Raw genomic sequence first — 20,767 nt, 5'->3', positions numbered from 1 at the left:
ACAGCACACGTTTGGAAGGCATGAAAAGAGAGGAGGCTGGAGCAACAGCGAGAGATGTAGCTGAACAAGTGGGAAAAGATCAGAGGATCAAAAGGTCCAAAAACTGGGATAAAGATCTGTGAAAAGCAAGTCTTCTGCTGGACCTTGAGAAATAGTAAAATATGCCAGATCTCCAGTATAAGATCTGTTCTGAATCCCCTGGACTTTCCAGACTTTTCCAGAACAGTCTATCCACCATAGACTTTAATGTGCTTTCAGATCCAGGAAGGGAAAACTAAATAGTTTCTAATCAATACAAGTCAAAACATGCCAAAGGAAGAAAGCATCCCCATCACTCCAGGCCCCTGGAAACTGCTGTGACTTCAATTCAAAGGGAGTGCAACCACAGAAACAAACAAAGTCCTCTGTCTGCAGCACTGATGGTGGAACACCATCCTCTTCTGAGCATCGCACCTTCTAGAACTGAGATGTCCACTCGGGTACCCAGCAGCCTTATGTGGCTAGTAAAATTAACCTAAATAAAATTAGACAAAATTTAAATTTTGATTCCTTAGTTGCACTACCTATATATTTCACGTACTTAGCAGCTGTATGTGACTAGTTGCTGCCATACTGGACAATGTAGATATATAGAATATTCCCCTCACTGTAGAAAAGTCTATCGATCACTGCTGTCCAGGAGTTACCATTTATAGGAGAAAGGGAAGAAAAATCCTTAAGGGACACAAGTCACCTTACAAACTTTTTGGAGATCCTGAGATCACTTGGTACTGAACTGAGGATACCCATGTGTACTCAATAGGCGGCTGCCAAACAGAAGTTTAATATAAAAGAAAGAATTATGGAAATGAAGTAATCGTGTATATTTGACTGTAGGCAAAATCTAAATATTCTTGTCCTAACTCTATCAATAGACTCCACAGATGAAGCTTTAAACCAGACTTCTAAAAGACCTACAAGGTCTACAACTACAAATGAATTCGACAAGATGGTTACAGTCAATTTATAAAGACGTGGTATATACACACACAATGGATGGTACTCAGCCATAAAAAAGAATGAAATTTTGCCATCTGCAATAGCATGGATGAACTTGGAAGGTGCTGTGTTAAATGACATGTCAGACAGAGAAAGACAAATACTGTGTGAAATCACCTATATGTGGAATATAAAAAACACAACATACTAGTGAATATAACAAAAGGGAACAGAGTTACAGGTACACAGAACAGATCAGTGCTTATGAGTGAGGGAAGGGGAGGTGGGAGGGGCAAAATGGAGGTGATGGATTAAGAGATTAAAAACTATTAGGTATAAAATAAATAAGCTACAAAGACAGATTGTATAGCACCAGGAATGTAGTCAACATTATAATACCTATAAACAGAGTATGGCCTTTAAAAACTGTGAATCAACGTATGGAGATATAAAGCAAACAAAACACAAAAAGTAGATAAAAACAAAAAAAGGAGCCAAGATATAGCTCACTTATCACAACAGATGTCTTCTAAACTAGTTGCTAGGAAAATGAATGACATTTTACACTTTAAAAGTAAAGCTTACCATTTAAAGGAATCCTGTGGAAACCAATCTATAAAGATGATTATCATCTCTTTATCTAGTTAGACTACCTACTGTTTTTGACCTAAAAAAAAAGGAAAAACAAACCCCACTTCTGTGTTGCCAGAAATAGTCATAAGAAGTTAAATTCCAGGGAGTAAAGGTTAAACAGCCAAAGAGGTACTGGTGAGTACACACCTCCTCCTTCCTTTCCCAGGACCAGCTCTCCTGAGATTCATACATATTAATACTTAATGACTCCAGACAAATTTTATTCGTAAGAATTTCAATGAGGAAAGAGAAAAAGGACTAAAATTCAACAGAAAATGGACAAGGGAATTGAACAAGGAACCTCACAAAAGAGGCTCCCTCCTAAAATAAGTTCATCTCACCAGCAACCAGAAAAATGCAAATCAAAAGCATAAACAGGTATCTCAAAACACTTAAGAGGTAAAGTTTCGACAACTACCAATGCCAAAGTAGTTGGCACTACCTGGATGGCAGCAAGTGGCAATCCCAGACACGGCTGCTGAGTGTGCAATGGGTAAAATCATTCAAGAGAATCATCAGGGACTATCTACTGAGGTTGAACAAACACACTTACCTGATAACACGCACCTCTAAGTCTGTACATGTGCACTAGGAACACTACAGACTGATGATATAGCATTATTTTAGTACCAAAATTGAAAATAAATCAGCATCAGTCAGTATTAGAAAGGATAATGTATGCGTATAGCAATTAATCTCTATACAGCAGTAACAATGGTATCAACTGCAATACTTACAACAGCATGGGTAAACCTCACAAATGTAATACTGAATGTAATTATTTCTATACAGTGCAAAAACAGCTAAAATTAAACTACCACTCTGGGATGGGTGTTATAGGTTTTTAAATTACTTTAAAAAAGAACAAAACACACATGGATCTAGTTATCACGATGAGTCAGGATCTCCGGAAGGACAGCAAAGAGTTAGAAGGGTGTGGAAGGCTTATCATGAGCTATTTCTTTATCTGTGTGATAGGTTCCTGAATGTTTTCTTTATGATACTTTATTAAGATGGACATCTTTATTTTATATATTTTTCCATATGAATCCAGGAGTTGGTGATGGACAGGGAGGCCTGGCCTGCTGCCGTCCATGGGGTCGCAAAGAGTCGGACACGACTGAGCGACTGAACTGAACTGATATGAATGCTCTATTTCACACAGACACACAAAGCTTAGAAGAACAGTCTACACACACCACACACACAGTGTGAGATAATTGTTGCATTCCTCTCACAGGCACCTTTCAAACTCCTCCCTCTCACCCAGACTCACCTCTTGCAGTGCTTTACTCATCAGTGGTGACATACTGATACTCTCCCCTCCTTCTGGATGGATTTGAAAATTCACTCTTTGATAAAGAATCTGAAAAAGAACACTATATATTATAATAGAACTGTTTTTAAATTTGCCTCATTTTACAATGTGGACCTGAAATTCAAAAAGCATTCTTTCGGGGGCGGGGAATGCTATCTCCTAGTGGTAACAGGCTTACTTCAGGGCTTCATGAACACCTTCCCAAGGATGCAACCACGGTTTCAAGAGCAGAATTAACTGTGGAAAACCTGATATACAATGTAATGAATGACCAAGAGATGAAAATGTGAATTCCAGAATTCTTCACATGCGTTTCACAACTGGCGTAACAACTCCCTGATGCAGATCTAGCCTGTGAATTTTAGGAAACTGGGCTTCTCTCCAACCAAAGCCCACACCCTGCTATTTTCAAAGAGCTTCTAAGGGGATGATGCCACCACTGGTTTTAACTCACATGGTTTCCAGTATCATACACAGGACCTCCTCTTATATATTTTGTTCTTGACAATACTAATGTTCCCCGTTATATTCCATAATTTGTTTCCTAATACTATTCTCTTATTTCTCATACCTGTAGCTTTTCTTTACTGGAATAAAACCAACAACACGATTTTATAGCCGAATATCTTCAAATTTGTAAGTAACAAACTATTTTTCCCATAAATTAAAATTTTCATATGATTGGAAAAAAAAAAAGAGCACAAACCTAAGATCCACAGACCCAACAAAATATACTTGATACAGTTCAGGATTTACTTTATTGGGAGACTTACTTCTGTCTTCAGAGAGCTGCTGGCAGCCAAGAGAAGTTCAATGCTGCTGGGAGGGCAATGTGTCAGAGCAAAAGCCATGAGCTCTTGCCTAGTGGCCAAGTCCTGGTAACCTTCTGATTGTCCTAACTGGCTACAAACATCCCAGCTTTTAGAGTAACCTGAAAAATGGGCAAGAAAAAACTGATTTTCACTAGAAGAAAAAATTTTCAATCCAACTTGAAAAATTTAACAGCTTTTTACTGAGGTCTTATGTTACCAAAGCAAAGTCAGCCATAGTGATATGTATCATTGTATAAGCAGAAATACATAATGATCTAAAATAGAAAAGAAACATTAGGTGATGTTATCCAGAAAGTTCAGCAACGCTCCAGATAAGTTTTCCCGATAAACTATGTTAAATTTCAGATGAAAATGACTACAAATAATCAACCTGGCAATGACTACAGATAATTTACTAAGATTTGATGTTAAGTAAAAACAACTGAGTATCTGAATTCAGAAAGACCTGAGTGCGGCCGAAGCACTGAGTGAACTTGTGAAAGGTCCAAACATCATCATCCCTCACCACTGCAAAAAAAAAAAAAAAAAAAGTAATTGTAATTCTTCTTTCCCTTGGTTGTAAAGTGAAAATGAAAGTCACTCAGTTTTATCCGACTCTGTGCAACCCCAAGGACTGTACAGTCCATGGAATTCTCCAAGCCACAATACTGGAGTGGATAGCTGTTCCCTTCTCCAGGGGATCTTCCCATCCCAGGGATTGAACCCAGGTCTCCCTCATTGCAGGTAGATTCTTTACCATCTGAGCCACCAAGAAAAGTTGTTAAGGCAAGATTGTAAAGATTAAACAATCTTTGTTTTAAAACAAACTACTTAAAAGCAGTTTATATACTGCAAAGTTCTAGAAAAAGATAAATTATTGTGGAAAGCTACAAAGAATCATCCGCTTCACAGATGAAGACAGAGATCCAGTTCAGTTCAGTTCAGTCACTCAGTCGTGTCCGACTCTTTGCGACTCCATGAATCGCAGCACGCTAGGCCTCCCTGTCCATCACCAACTTCCGGAGTTCACTCAGACTCATATCCATCGAGTCAGTGATGCCATCCAGCCATCTCATCCTCTTCATCCCCTTCTCCTCCTGCCCCCAATCCCTCCCAGCATCAGAGTCTTTTCCAATGAGTCAACTCTTCTCATGAGGTGGCCAAAGTACTGGAGTTTCAGTGTTAGCATCATTCCTTCCAAAGAAATAACGGGGCTGATCTCCTTGCAGTCCAAGGAACTCTCAAGAGTCTTCTCCAACACCACAGTTCAAAAGCATCAATTCTTCAGCACTCAGCTTTCTTCACAGTCCAACTCTCACATCATACATGACCACAAGAAAAACCATAGTCTTGACTAGACGGACCTTAGTTGGCAAAGTAATGTCTCTGCTTTTGAATATGCTATCTAGGTTGGTCATAACTTTTCTTCCAAGGAGTAAGCGTCTTTTAATTTCATGGTTGCAGTCACCATCTGCAGTGATTTTGGAGCCTCCCAAGTCTGACACTGTTTCCACTGTTTCTCCATCTATTTCCCATGAAGTGATGGGACCAGATGTCATGATCTTTGTTTTCTGAATGTTGAGCTTTAAGCCAACTTTTTCACTCTCCACTTTCACTTTCATCAAGAGGCATTTTAGTTCCTCTTCACTTTCTGCCATAAGGGTGGTGTCATCTGCATATCTGAGGTTACTGATATTTCTCTCAGCAATCTTGATTCCAGCTTGTGTTTCTTCCAGTCCAGCGTTTCTCATGATGTACAGGGACAGTACCAAAAATACAGTCAGAGTCTGACTCTCAGCAGAGGGATTTTTCTCCTTATTTGAAGGAGATTCAGTTAGAAAGTAGGTCTTATCTCTAAGTACAAAGCCCTTGGCCCAGGATAATTTCTCTAAATATACAAAGTCAGAATTAATCCAAGTACTATCCTTATAGGAATAAATCTAATACAAAGCTAAGTAAATGATAGTGAATTAAGACAATGATTTTCCAGAATACCATAACTATTCTGGACTGAACAGTGCACAATCACTAGGTTAATATTTGACAGTTTTTTCATGAAACCAGTTTTCCAGTGCTGAGGTTATAAAGTGTTAAGCTTTTTCCCAGTTTTCAACATTTTCACAGATGTATCGCCAAACTGTCCCCTTGACCAAACTTCACTCAGGCTTCTCTGAGTCCTCTTCTAAACGAGGCCTCTACCTTGGCCCAGCCTTTGCTGAACCTGTTATAACCCAGTTTCAGTCAAGAATCCTGCCAAGTCAGTTTAAAGAGAATCTCTCACCCTTTGTATCTGATCACCCTGACCTGCCACCAGTAAGTCGGTTTAGCACAAATGCCTCTATCCTGGATGTCTCATCACTGTGATTTTTCAACCATTGTTGATCCCCTCAACCTGATCCTCGGTGATAAATTCCCAGCTGTCTTTTCTGTATTTGGAGTTGAGCCTGATTTCTCTCCCGTTACGGAAGTCCTGAATAAAGTCTTCCTTACCATTTTTAACAAGTGTCAGAACAATCATTTCTTTTACCAGTATACAGCAAGTTTACGAATCATCAGTGTGCAACACCAGGAGGTATCACACAGTGAAGCACTGCATTGCTAGCCGTGCAGAGACACGCACAGGCAGTAGGTAAACAGCTGAGTGTGCCTGAGTTTCCACACACTCAGGCACAACTACAAAAAGCAGATCATTTAGCCCAGAGCCTATGAAAAACATCACTGGCTACTCCTCTGGGGAATGTGCTCTTTCACAGAGAATTTATTCCACAATAACAACTGCTTATCCTCCAGAGACTTGAGTTATAATTTCAATATCAGTGGCAAGCTACTTCCCAACTGCTCAAATTCGAAAAGCATTTTGTGACCTTTTAAAGAAATTAAAGGATAGAAATGCTAACAATGTAGTCACAAATTACAAAGATACTTCAAATTTGAAGTTTTTCTTTTATATGACAAATACATAAAATTAAAATATTTACATAATATATTTTGTAATATTTTAAAATTAAAATATTTTACATAAAATTGCTATTAAAACTATGAGCCTGCTTCTAATATGGAATGGAAAGCAACCATATCCCAGATAAAACATAACCCCTTGAGCCCATTAAAGTATTTACATTAATATACAAGCACATGGAATACCTACTTATCAGTGCTCACAAAACATCTCCCAAGGCCTATGAACACAGTGTGGCTGGCTTACCAATTAGACCAAGTGTTTCAAAAGAGACCTCTTCCATGAGAGAGAACATGAGCAAAGTGTCAAGTGGTGTCTACTTCACCTGTAGCCATCAGCTCCTGACAATGCACATTGGCAGCTTTGTAGTCATGGAAACGCAGTGCCTGCTCCACTAGAAGGATGAGAACCTGTCCACGCCTTTCTTCTGGGTCTTCACCTGTAAACACATGCAAACAACTTACTGTTTGGAGCAGTATCGACTGATAGAGGAGTTCCTTATCTCTATCTTTCTAATTAATTCTCAAATGAAAAACAGAGATTAGATTTTTATAAGACAACAGGACAAAAGGTCAAGGCCACTTAGACCTTTCAATCTGGTTATTAATCATGAAATTATCGCTCAGTCTCCAAAGTAATCAATGATTAATATTGGCCCCATACAAAATATAAATTGGTTCAACCATTTATGGAGAACAGTACAGAGGTTCCTTAAAAAGGTAAAAATAGAACTATCATATGATCCGTCAGTCCCACTGCTGGACGTGTATCCGGAGAAACCCATAAACCAAAAGGCTGCCTGCACCCCCATGTTCACTGCGGCACTGTCTACAATAGCCAAGACATGGAAGCAACCTAAACGTCCATCAACAGAGGAATGGATAAAGAAGATGTGGGACACAGATACACGGGCATATTACTCAGCCATAAAAGAGCATGAAATAGTGCCATTTGCAGCAACATGGATGGACCTAGAAATCGTCACACTGAGTGAAGTGAGACAAGGACCAATACATTATGATATCAAGCAGACATGGAATCCAATTTTTTTTAAAAAGAAATGAAATTATTACAGAACAAAAACAGACTAACATAACAAAAACAAACTCGGTGGGGAGGGATAAATGAGAAACCTGAGATGAACACATACACACTATTATATACAAGATACATAACCAACAAGGACCTACTTTATGGCAAATGAAACTCTACTCAATATTCTGTGATAATCTATATGAGAAAAAAATCTAAAAAAGAATGAATATATGTACATTTATAACCAGATCACTTCACTGTACACTAATACAATGCTGTAAATCTGTGATACTCCAGTAAAATACAGATATACCAGCCCCAGACCAGCCATTCCAACGTAGGTAGGTAAAGGAAAAGTTTTTCTCCAAATAGGGAATTTAAACATTTTCCCTATTTATTCTAGTATTTGAATGCTCTAATTCTAATCAATAATGACAAATAAAAAGACAAAAACCATAAATACAAAGTAAAATGGATTTAAACTAAATAGTTTCATTGTGAGAAAGTTAGTTTGTATATCAGGTGATCTGAGCAGGTGGCTAAAAGAAAAAACACACTTGAAAACAATGATTCTAGAAAAGTCCTACAAAGAAAATCAAGTTCACAGGGAGAAGAGCCAGCAGTACAACCAGACTAGAAATCGACTAAAGAAAATGGTCTAAATGTTTAGTTTGAAGAAAATACTAGCAGTAGTAGGACAAAACCTTGAATATATGAAATATAATTTAAACTATGTCCACAAATTCTTTGGTACACCCTTCTAAAGATGGAGCTTACTGCTTCTCCCCTTGAATGGGGATGGCTAGTGATTTATTTCTAACAGAATAAGCTGTAAACGATGGTGTCTGACTGCCAAGAGGAGGTTGTAAAAAAACACTACAGGCTCTGCCCTGGTCTCTGGATCAATTGCTCCAGGAGAAAGCCAGGAGTCGCCTTGTTTAGAGGATGCCCGAGAAGCCTCATGGAGAGCTCCCTGGGGCAAGAGGCTGAGGGTCTGACAACCAGCCAGAGGGTAATGCAGGCCTGTTCCAACAGCTGTGGAAGCCATCTCAGGCTCACCCAAGCCCAGTCAACTTCAAGCAGAGCCTATAAGTATTTCCCTTGAACTTGGGAGGGCCTGTGTGACTGCTTCCATGAATAAGACACAATAGAGATGAAGCTGCCCAAATTCCAAAGCTAAATTACAGCAAAATGACATGAAACTTTTTCTGCTTTCTCTTATATGCAGAGTACATCATGAGAAACGCTGGGCTGGAAGAAGCACAAGCTGGAAACAAGATTGCCGGGAGAAATATCAATAACCTCAGATATGCAGATGACACCACCCTTATGGTAGAAAGTGAAGAGGAACTAAAATGCCTCTTGATGAAACTGAAAGAGGAGAGTAAAAAAGTTGGCTTAAAGCTCAACATTCAGAAAACTAAGATCATGGCATCTGGTCCCATCACTTCATGGGAAACAGATGGGGAAACAGTGGAAACAGTGTCAGACTTTATTTTTGGGGGCTCCAAAATCACTGCAGATGGTGACTGCAGTCATGAAATTAAAAGATGCTTACTCCTTGGAAGGAAATTTATGACAATCCTAGATAGCATATTAAAAAGCAGAGACATTATTGTGCCAAAAAAGGTCCGTCTAGTCAAGGCTATGGTTTTTCCAATGGTCATGTATGGATGTGAAAGTTGGACTGTGAAGAAAGCTGAGCGCCAAAGAATTGATGCTTTTGATCTGCAGTATTAGAGAAGACTCTTGAGAGTCCCTTGGACTGCAAGGAGATCCAACCAGTCCATCCTAGAGGAGATCAGTCCTGGGTGTTCATTGGAAGGACTGATGCTAAAGCTGTAACTCCAATACTCTTGCCCCCTCATGCAAAGAGTTGACTCATTGGAAAAGCCTCTGATGCCGGGAGGGATTGGGAGCAGGAGGAGAATAGGGACGACAGTGGATGAGATGGCTGGATGGCATCACCGAATCAATGGAGATGTGTTTGGGTAGACTCTGGGAGTTGGTGATGGACAGGGAGGCCTGGCGTGCTGCAATTCATGGGTCACAAAGAGTCAGACACGACTGAGCGACTGAACTGAACTGAACTTGGGATACTGGCTCTGGGAGCCCTCGGCCACCACATAAGAAATCCAGGTAGTCTGACAACAAAATAAGGAAAGATGGTAAGGACAAATCACATAGAGAAGAGAAAGCCCGAGCTACTCCAGCCCCCAGCTTTTTCAATCTTCTCAGCCCAGGTGCCAGACATGTGAACAAAGCAGTCTTTGAGATGAGCACAGCCCTAACCGCAATATCTGACTGCAGTTTCATAAAAGACCCTGAACTGCCCGGTCAACTTTCAGAACTGGAAGAGATAAGAGGACATGACTGTTGTTATTTTCAGCTGCTAGGTTTCGGGGTGGTTTATAAAGCAGCAATAAATAACTGCAGCATTCTGTAAGCTTCAGATACATGTCACCTGCCTGTGATCCCTTTCTTAACACCACTCCACCCCCAGCTAAACATTACAGTTGCCTTTCAGATTCTCTAACATCTGTTTACAGAAGCCATGGACTACCCTCATACCCCATGATGCAACATAGTTCTCTGCTTCTGCAGCCCTCTAAGATGCTAAATTCCCAGAGGGCAGCAGGTATGTAACAGAACTCTGTATCCAAAGTACCTGACAAAGTGGTATTACTTTCCTCTCTGGGGCCTCTATTTCCCCAGAATGCCAGTAAGGAGAGCCTGCAGTGAACAGCAGAAGAGCCAGTGTGTTAAAAGGGCACAGAAGGGAGCTGGCACACAGCAGTCATGGATACACAGTAGCTATTATGTGCACTCAGGGGGCTCACAATAAAAGCTCCACTTTGAATGAAATATGGATACTAGTCTTCTCTTTTAATGATACTGGACTGAAGTTATAACACAGATTCCACATTCAAGTTTGTGAAACAGAGGTGGTCAAGTTGAGGTGGGTCCAAATAGGAGAACTAAAATAGCTGCAACAAAGAAAAGCGATTTGAACACCAGGTGTTCCCCGGCAGGACTGAAGAGTAATGTTCACACCATTAAAAATGCAGGCCTATCTTGATCACTGATATTCCTATTTTTAGGTCAGTGTCACAGGGATAAAAATGAAAATTAACAATAGTAGGCAGGTACATGGAAAATGTAGACAGCATCCCTGACTGCTTCATTAGTGTCTATGAACTGGATCCTTATGAAATTCTTCCCTGATGATCAGAGTGCTTTCAAGTTTACAAAGTGCTTTCATATGCATTAACTCATGTGAGTCTCATAACCTAGACTTAAAGCAGGGGGTGTCACTCCTACTTCCCAGAAGCTAAAGCTTAAGTCATTTAGCAAATGAATAGGAGAGTAAGGACGGGACCAGTCTTCAGACCCCACACTCAACTTCTCTGCAGCCTTCCAAGATACTTCCTGATGGCTGCCTGGCCCCCAAGGTATATCTGAGCACATCTCCAAGGCCAGAGATACAAATGCTAGTGTTATGCTTTCAGAAAAGGACATCTGACACAACTATAAAGCCTTAAGAAGAAGAGTTCTATTTAGATTTTAAAACATAAATGTGTCTACCAAATATACATATACATATATATATTTACTTAAAGCTCAAAATATAAACAAAATCCTCTTTACATTTTTTAAGCTAAACATGGAATTTAACCCCATTTTAACTAAAAACAATTTCTGGGGTTAAAAGCATCTTCAGGCAGGACTAGATCTTGAGGCATGTAGGCTGCCACTGGGGGTTTTCCTTTTCTCTCTTAAATGGATTCATTTTCAGAAAACTGATCAGACAAATGACTGCCAGCATCCCCAAAGCTGTATCCTTACGAATTTAATTTAGAAAAGAAGAATGTGCCTCTGTCTTCCTGTGTTTATATATCAAACGTCAGGAAAGATTTTGATTGGTTTGTCTTGAGTCGCACGGTCATCTCTGCACTGGCAGGTGGACAGAAGGTACTGGCAGGACGACAGTGCCAATCACTGTGGCAAAGCATGTTGACGGGCAAGTCTCCTGGGGTCACATGGGCTGGGAGAGGGACGGGGTCCCAAAGGAAGACCACTTAGCAAACCAACAGACATGTCCAGCATAGACAGCTGGTGTTTCGAATCAGCGGGCGGGCTCATGTTCATTCTTTTAGTTGAAATGGGAAGGTATCTGTCACAAAATTGTGCTGGATTTGAAAATCTTAAGCTGCACACTTTAAAATCTATTTAAGAAGATGAGGACGCACTTGAAGATGTCCATCAGGTGGGATACACATTGGATGAGTCAAAAATACAAAAGAAAAATGTTAAAAGACTGGTAAGCACAACAGTGTGACACATGAAGTCTAGACTCAGAAATGCTCTGTTACTTCACCCTGCTGAGCAAGACCCTTAACTTCTCTGACCTTCAATTCCCCTCATAAAATAGGAAGAAAACATCAACATCATTTAACAGAAAATGAAATAAGATAATGCATGTGAAAACCTGGCCAAACAGTAAATGCACAATTTTTTCTAAGTAATTATTCAGGTTCAAAAATATTATACCAAATGTGGAAACAGAAGGTGGACTAGCTGAGCTGGCTTGCCCTACTTTTTAAGCTTTCTGGTTATAAACGGTAACTCTGACTTCTGTTTCTAACCCTGCATGACCATGGAACCCCAAATAAGTCTGCCTTCATTTAGAAGACAGAGGTCCAAGCAGCTCAACACAGGAACACATTTTTATAACATGCCAATCTTGCTGGAAAAGACAAAATCTTGCTGAAAAGCAGCTCCTCTCACACCTAGTAGTGCACATTCCAGTGTTTTCCTAGGATGATGCACAGAATAACACAGATTCTGCAGTTAAGCATTCAAAACTTACCTGCTACCCTCAGCAGCTCAGCGAGGCCCAGCAGCTTGGTGGACTGCTTGTAACACATGGGGGACTGGCAAATACACTCCTTGATGAGGCCGATCCGATCAGAGCACAAGCGCACTACAAAGAAAGACACACTGATGACTTGTGACCAGGAACACAACAAAGGTATGACGACCTTCCTAATTTAAGGCAAATGAACAAAATGAAAACTGTGTGTACCCCCAGATCAATAAGAATTAAGTAAAAGACAATTTAAAAAAATAATAAAGTTATTGTTGATTCTGAATAAATAACGTACATTAAAGATCCTTTATCACCAAAGTTCTGAAATACAGCAAGTGAACTGACATTCTGAAATTAAGAGAGAAGTGCTGCATTGTCAAATCAGGACTAACGGAAAATTTTAAAGACAGTGGTATTTGTCTTTGAAAATTTCATATACTTCCTTGTACACCTGTTTGCCCACCATACCTCAGCTTCCCCAAATCCATTCCAAATTCCAAATATCCACTTTCTGCCTCTGCCACATCACTTCAGTTGGGACAGTAAAAGTCCTTGAAGCACTCACTGGTCCAATTTATATAAACGACATAAAGGAGAAAGGTAGTAGCTTTTCTTTGGAACAGGCTTTTGGAGGAAGGGTAAATTTTTATTGGGATTAAATTTCAGACTTTCAGAAAGGTTGCAAGAATGATACAAAGAATTCCTCTAAATAGTTTTCGCCAAGATTAACCCAGAATTTTCAGTATTCAAGATATAACTTTCAGGACTGTCTAGGGAATATTTTACTATTATCTCCATCTGAGGTAGGTCAAGTTCAAAGCCATTAAGTTGACACAGATCACACAGGTCAAAGTGGGCTGAATCAGAATCTAAACACAAGAAGACAAAATCACGACTGTATACAATGCCTAGCAGGGTGTTAGTCCCTCAAAGTCAAGAGGTACCCTTTCATTATTTTGGTTGCTAGAATAAATGTGCCTAAATTAATTTTTATTGAATGTAAGGAAAGGAGCATGGAGAGAGGAAAAGGAAGGGACAGGAGTGGAGGGAAAGAGGGAGAAGGCAAAAGAGGGTAAGACCACTCTAATTCTGCCAGCATTAAGAGGAACTCCAAGGAAAATCATAAAATGACAGCTGATACTTGCAGAGCTCTTACTATATCCCAAACACTGTAAACATAACAGACTTAATCTTTGTAAGAAATTCGATAAGATGCTTATTAATATACTCATTCTGTAAACAAGAAAAGTTAAATACAAAGAAAAGTTAAGAAGAGTGTCCAGTTATTCAGCAATACGTGAAAAAGTGGGTTTGCCTTGTGGCTCAGATGGTAAAGAATCGGCCTGCAATGCAAGGGACCCAGGTTTGATCCCTGGGTCAGGATTATCTGCTGGAGGAGGAAATGGCAACTCACCCCAGTATTCCTGCCTGGAAAATCCCATGGACAGAGGAACCTGGCAGGCTACAGTCCATGGGGTGGCAAAGAGTCAGACACAACTGAATGACTAACCCTAACGGACCTAAGGCTGGGCTTAACACAACACTCTTAAGTCTGGAAAATCAATGGACTCTATTGTAGAAAGAACACAGAGATAACTGACATATCTTAAATTGGTTCACTTGAATATAAGAATACTTTGGCCACCTCATGCAAAGAGTTGACTCACTGGAAAAGACTCTGATGCTGGGAGCGATTAGGGGCAGGAGGAGAAGGGGACGACAGGATGAGATGGCTGGATGGCATCACTGACACAATGGACGTGAATCTGAGTGAACTCCGGGAGTTGGCGATGGACAGGGAGGCCTGGCGTGCTGCAATTCACGGGGTCGTGAAGAGTCAGACACGACTGAGTGACTGAACTGAACTGAATACAACATAGACACCCAAGATAGAAGGAAAAGTGCACACAAACACATCATAGGTGACCCTTACATAAGGAATCATTTTTATACATTTCTGATCCTGTTTTCTATTAACTCATGCATTATATCTAGCAACACTAGCCTTCACCACTGGAAACATCAACTCTGATAGTGTAGGTAAAGAAGGGCATCAAAACAAAGCAAAGTGTACTATTGTACACTGGCTACAATAAAAAAAAAATAGCCGGATCATAAGTCTTTAAATATCAAGTTATTCTGTTGATCCAGTATTACTGATGAACATGAAAACAGCTTAAACCTAAGCTGCACCTGTGGCATAAATACAACAAACAGCACAGAAAAGGAATATTCCATCTCCACATCCAGGAGTCATTCTAATAGGAAACTCCAAATCAATATATAAACTGAAAAGCTGTCAGGACATGAAAGCAACATCTTTCTTAAGACTCTCCTCAGTCAGGAAGTTTCTCAGTGAGGTGGCAGGTTTGGTTGAAAATATTTAAATCCATCAGCTGATTTGTAAACATTGCTAATTGAGTACCACAGAAAAATCAGAGCTCAATATAACTTTCAAACTTCAACAGCATTTGGGAATCCATTTTTTTTTTTTTGTATTGTATCAATCTGCTTGGATTAAATAACTAGCTAAAAGATACATACAGAGTCAAAGCTATAGTGGCCTGACCTAACAAGAGATACAAGAAGGACAAAAGTTTCATACTACTTTGGACTCTCTCATGATTGAAATCTTCAATTAAAAATATACGTATTGGGGAAGTGGTTAATGATTTAAGACATTTGGGAATAAACTAAAAATGCTTGCTGGTAACTCTGACTGATCCTCACAATTTAAAGAAGGTTTGAGCTCAAAAATTAAATGAATGGTACAAGTGAATAGACTTTTCTAGCGATTTAACAATCACCTTGAATATACCTATTTAAGATGCTGCAGGATACTTAAAATCACATACTTATTACTTTCAAACAATAATCAAGATAATAGTAATACCACCTTTAAAAAATCTTAGATATTTGTCTGACAAGCAGAACTTTCATTTTTAGTAAAACTACAGTGGAAACCCACATGAGAATGTCTCCACTGGCTGACATTCACTAAGATCCATCTGACTCAAATAATCTCAGAGGATAAACACACCAAGGAACCTGTAACAGACTATCATTGATCAATGATAATAGAAGTTTTTTTAAAAAAAAAAACAAACACCAGAGACACAATTCCAGTGAAAATTTATCAAAAACCAGAGATGAAAAGAACCTAGCAAAACCTCTCCTACTTCCAATTCTGAACATTTCCAGAGTTAGAATAAAGATGAGAGCCCTTTGCTGTACACCTGAAACTAACACAACACTGTCAGTCAATTACACTTCAATAAAAAAATTAAAAATCTTTTTTAAGAATAAAGATCAGAGATTACATGGAAACTAGCCAAGCATACCGCGAATCACCAAACACACTCACTTCATTTAGGGCACTGAGGTGCAGGGTTTGAAGCCACAGAAAATCTCTCTCCTGCTTATCAGGTGAGGTTCAGGACACTGGGAGATGCCCACTGTCCCAAAAGGACAGATGACTTGTTTGGGCTGGTACTAATAAGATCCGTCTAGTCAAAGCTATGGTTTTTCCAGTGGTCATGTATGGATGTGAGAGTTGGACTGTGAAGAAGGCTGAGTGCCAAAGAATTGATGCTTTTGAACTGTGGTGCTGCAGAAGACTCTGAGAGTCCCTTGGACAGCAAGGAGATTCAACCAGTCCATTCTGAAGGAGATCAACCCTGAGATTTCTTTGGAAGGAATGATGCTAAAGCTGAAAGTCCAGTACTTTCGGCACCTCATGCGAAGAGTTGAGTCATTGGAAAAGACTCTGATGCTGGGAGGGATTGGGGGCAGGAGAAGAAGGGGACAACACAGGATGAGATGGCTGGATGGCATCACTGATTCGATGTACGTGAGTCTGAGTGAACTCCGGGAGCTGGTGATGGACAGGGAGGCCTGGAGTGCTGCGATTCATGGGGTCTCAAAGAGTCGGACACGACTGAGTGACTGAACTGAACTGAACTGAATCTGACTTCCACCTTTAGGTAAGAGAACTTGAGCAGTGCTAACATACTGTTAGTAATTTAACTCTAAACAACAATTTCCTGTCATTCCCTCTGTTTAAAAAAATACGGATTCAATTAAAGAATATTCTACAGTAAGCATAAGAAGAAATAAACTATTATCATTTAGAGCTACTTCTAAATTACACAACTGAAACAAATAAATTTCAATCCAAAACTGATGTAAACATGAAACTCTCACCTGTAATCCCCAATTTCTCTTTTTGCTGTTATCCAACAGCCTCACTGCTGTACTAATGTCACTGAAAAATGGGACAGAGGGCAGAACCTATTGCTAATGGATTAAATGACCAAAAGTACTCTTTATTTCGACACCTAAACAGGAATACTAGTGAATTTATGCAAAATAAGTTAATGAAAGTGCAACACTTAAGTAGAAAACTCACCTTGCAAAGGCAAGATCTTCACCCCAAATTCTTCAAGGCACCCCAGGGCCTGGATAAGATCGAGCTCCTCTTGAATGGCAGGAGGTCGATCTGTTATCAGCTGTAAACAGCACCTAGGACAAAATCATTTTTAAAGTGGAAACGTAGCATCTGTTCAGCTAAACTGCCCTTCTATGATCGACAACACAGAGATCCAACACATTTATCAGACAGCAACTTCCTTCCAGGTATTCTGCTAGAGGCTTCCTGATCTCTTACTTAATCCTCACAGCAAGCCTGTGAGACAGAGAAATATCACCACTTGCTTTGCAAGGAAGCCAAAACTGAAGCTCAGATGTGAGCGATTTGCGCAGGTTACAGCTCATAAGGTATCAAAGGATAAAGCAAGATAGGTTAGCTCTGGGCTTAGTGCTCTGTTTACTGTTAACCTCAAAGATAATGATGATATAAAAAGGATTAAGCAAAAAGACAGAATTCAGATAATTTCCAGTATTCTTCTAAGGAAAGCAGAAATGTCTTGATTTCGGTCACAACTCTGTCTCTCAAAGGAAAAAAGAATAACCTAACAAAGTGCACAGGAGACATTTTGCTGATCAGAAACAATCAGTTGTTGATGCAGTACTGAGATAAATATAAGTGACAGTGATTTGATAACTAAGAATTTGTGATACCTATGGAGGATTTTAAGCAAATTTTGTGAAACTCAGAGAAAGCATACTTGATAAATTTTAGTTAACAACAAATCTATTTTCTGAAAGATGCACGTAGAGGAACAGTGCAGAGAAGGCACTAGCACCCCACTCCAGTACTCTTGCTTGGAAAATCTGCTGAATGGAGGAGCCTGGTAGGCTGTAGTTTATGGGTTCGCTCAGAGTCAGACACGACTGAGCAACTTCACTTTCACTTTTCAGTTTCATGCACTGGAGAAGGAAATGGCAACCCACTCCAGTGTTCTTGCCTGGAGAAGCCCAGGGACGACAGAGCCTGGTGGGAGGCCATCTGTGGGGTCGCAGAGAGTCGGACACGACTGAAGCGACTTAGCAGCAGAGGAACAGTGGAGCATGAGACTAGAAAGGACAGGCAGAGGTCAGGCCATGAAGAGCGAATGAGTCTAAGATCCTGGACCATCACAGGAAGATGTCTCGGCCAGTGTCTACCTACATGACCAACTGACAGATATAGGCCTATCTTCTTCTTGCAAAAATTAGGGCAGATAAGCACTAACACATACTACTGGTTCAAGGGTAAACAGTATATAACCTATTTATGGTATCTACGAAAATTCCAACTGCATTTACCTTTGAAAACAGGAATTCCAGTTTTAGGAATTTATACTACAGATAAGCTCTTTTTGAAATAAAATGCACTAAATCAGGAACTAATTAAATAAACTATATAAAAGTCAAACAATGGAATATTCTACAACTACCAAAAAAGAATGCAACAAACCAATAAGCACTTACACAGAAAAACCCTACATAAAGACAGCGAGTGAATAAAACAAAACAGAGAAAGGTATGGACAAGTAGTAAGCACCTGTGACTTAGGAAAGAAGAATGTAATATTCAATAAGATATTCCAGAAGGATACACAGGAAATAAATTAAAAGTATAGAGAGCATTCAAGATAGTGGAACTATAATGAGGAGAAAGACATTGTCCATAGCTTATCTTTCCGTATTTTATCTCGTGCCTGCATTGCTTCTTCAATTAAAAAAAATAGTAAATAAATAATAATTTAATCAATAAGAATGGATGGCTATTCTCTATTTCAATAAAACTGTGAACAATTATATATATCTGAGCTCACAAGTCACAATCAGTTGGTGCAATGTTATACACATATGACATTTTTAAAATTTAAGTGTGTCCTTATAGGAGAAATTCCATGGACAGCAGAGCCTGGCAGGCTACGGTCCATGGGGTTGCAAAGAGTTGGACACAGCTGAGCAACTAACACTTTCACTTCACTTTCATAGGAGAGAGGAGATGGATGAAAGGAAAATACTGCAAGTATAGTTTTTAAAATGATCTCTAGGAGCATCTGTCAAGAAGATTTAGGTCAAACACAACTCCCAGTTTCAAAGGCTGTTCTATTTGATATTTTCATCATCTGAAATAGAAATACTATCCCTTGGGAAAGAAGAAAAAATTTACTAACTATTTTAAACAACTTTGTCAAGTTTAATAACATGCCTTGAGAAAACATGACTCTGTGATAAGATTTCACTGGCGGGGGGGGGGGGGTTGGGGGGGTGGGGAATGTTACCTTTAAAAGTCTTGCTAGAGTTAAAGCAACTACTAGTCATTTGAGGGGAAAAGTAACTAAATAACTACCACAATCTTTACACCAAAATAATCCAAATAAGCCTAAAATTTCAATGCAAAAATAAAACTGAAGTAGTAAGAAAAGAATATGAAAAATGACTTTAATGATCTTTGGAATGAAAGGTCTTTCAAAGTCTGACACAAAAGACAGAAACCTTATGTAAGAGAAAAGAATAACAATTACAATTTTTAGAAATTCTAAATAGCCATTTGAAAGATAAATTCTATACAATAAAAAGCTGGCAACATAGTTAAGCCATTAAGAGAGGCAAAGGCTTAAAGTTCTACATGCAAATTAAAAAAAAAAAAAAGCTCCTAAGAATCAATACCAAGAAAAAGGGACGCTAATTTTCCTATACAACAGGCCAAGAGAAGAATAGAATCCCTAGTCCATAAATTTCCACTTGGAAGAGACTTTTGGGTTTTATTATCTAATCAGGTCTCCTGTCCCTAAGCAGACTGGAAGCCATGTAAAGGATACAGACATGACCTAATGTGCTAAAATTTTCCAGAACCTGGATTTATAGGCTACAACATGAATTTCTTCCAATAGAAGAAAAGTATAACCTTACAGAAAATCAGCTAGAATGACTGTGGGAAAGTGTGCTAGAGAAAAAGGCTCATAAGCTAATGAACACTCATGATATAATTAAGTTTTCTTTCTATATTCAAGCACTAAGCAACTGTACCCCAAATGGAAGGGTCACTCTGTACTTGTGATAACATATTTTGTAAATCAGAGAATAAAACCAACAATGCAGTGTGTGTATTCTGACCCCATTCTCTCTTATGGAGAACACAGTTCCTCTACCTGGCCAGATCCATGCAGGTGTCAGTGAGGTTGGTAGAAGAATTGAAGTACTCTCTGCTGGCTGCCAGAACCAAGTCAATACTTTTTTTGTAACTGACCCTGTATTGGGTTTTTCCTTTATGGGCTATACTAGTTGGTGGATTTATTGAGCAACCACTGCAGTGCATCATCTGCCCAGCCAGGTGGATGTTCTCAAGGCGACTGGAACACAGAAGACTTTCTGTAAATATCTAGGGAATAGAATAAAATAGAATTAGTGCTTAGAAAGGGAGGACCCAGTTCTCAACATAATGGACGCTCTGACATCCAAGTATAATAAATTTAAAAAATACATCCATTCTACAAGCAGAGGTTGCACAATACCGTGAATGTACCTCAGTGACAATGAAGCATACTTTAAAATGCTTAATTTTATGTTATGTGAATTTCACCTCAATTTTAAAAAAACTCCCTCTTTTAGCAAGAAGAAATAATTTAACTGAACAAACTAATGGTAAGCATACTTTCATGTGTTACAATGAACCCTTAAGTAAAATACCTAAAGTTCCTACTCACTAAAACCAAGTCCATCAGACATACTGTCCCACACTCTGGGTGAATTATAACATTTTTATTT

General features: G+C 39.3%; 1 protein-coding gene across 3 annotated transcripts in view; it reads right to left on the bottom strand.

The window, feature by feature from the left end:
* Nucleotides 1–20,767, bottom strand: part of NBAS (neuroblastoma amplified sequence) — a 335,385-nt gene that overhangs the window by 146,849 nt on the left and 167,769 nt on the right. For 2 of the 3 annotated variants that reach the window (XM_018055620.1, XM_018055622.1), the window contains exons 30-35: nucleotides 20,152–20,381; nucleotides 17,014–17,126; nucleotides 12,606–12,719; nucleotides 7,026–7,139; nucleotides 3,703–3,860; nucleotides 2,888–2,977 (exon numbers count right to left, since the gene is read on the bottom strand). In XM_018055620.1, the coding sequence (XP_017911109.1) occupies nucleotides 2,888–2,977; nucleotides 3,703–3,860; nucleotides 7,026–7,139; nucleotides 12,606–12,719; nucleotides 17,014–17,126; nucleotides 20,152–20,381 (819 nt within the window). The remainder of the gene's footprint in view (nucleotides 1–2,887; nucleotides 2,978–3,702; nucleotides 3,861–7,025; nucleotides 7,140–12,605; nucleotides 12,720–17,013; nucleotides 17,127–20,151; nucleotides 20,382–20,767) is intronic. The other variant, XM_018055621.1, reaches the window with a different exon arrangement.

Source organism: Capra hircus, chromosome 11 (genome assembly GCF_001704415.2).
Source record: "Capra hircus breed San Clemente chromosome 11, ASM170441v1, whole genome shotgun sequence".
NCBI lineage: Eukaryota > Metazoa > Chordata > Mammalia > Artiodactyla > Bovidae > Capra > Capra hircus.
The sequence above is the reverse complement of the archived record's forward strand: the minus strand, read 5'-3'. Positions and strand labels throughout refer to the sequence as shown.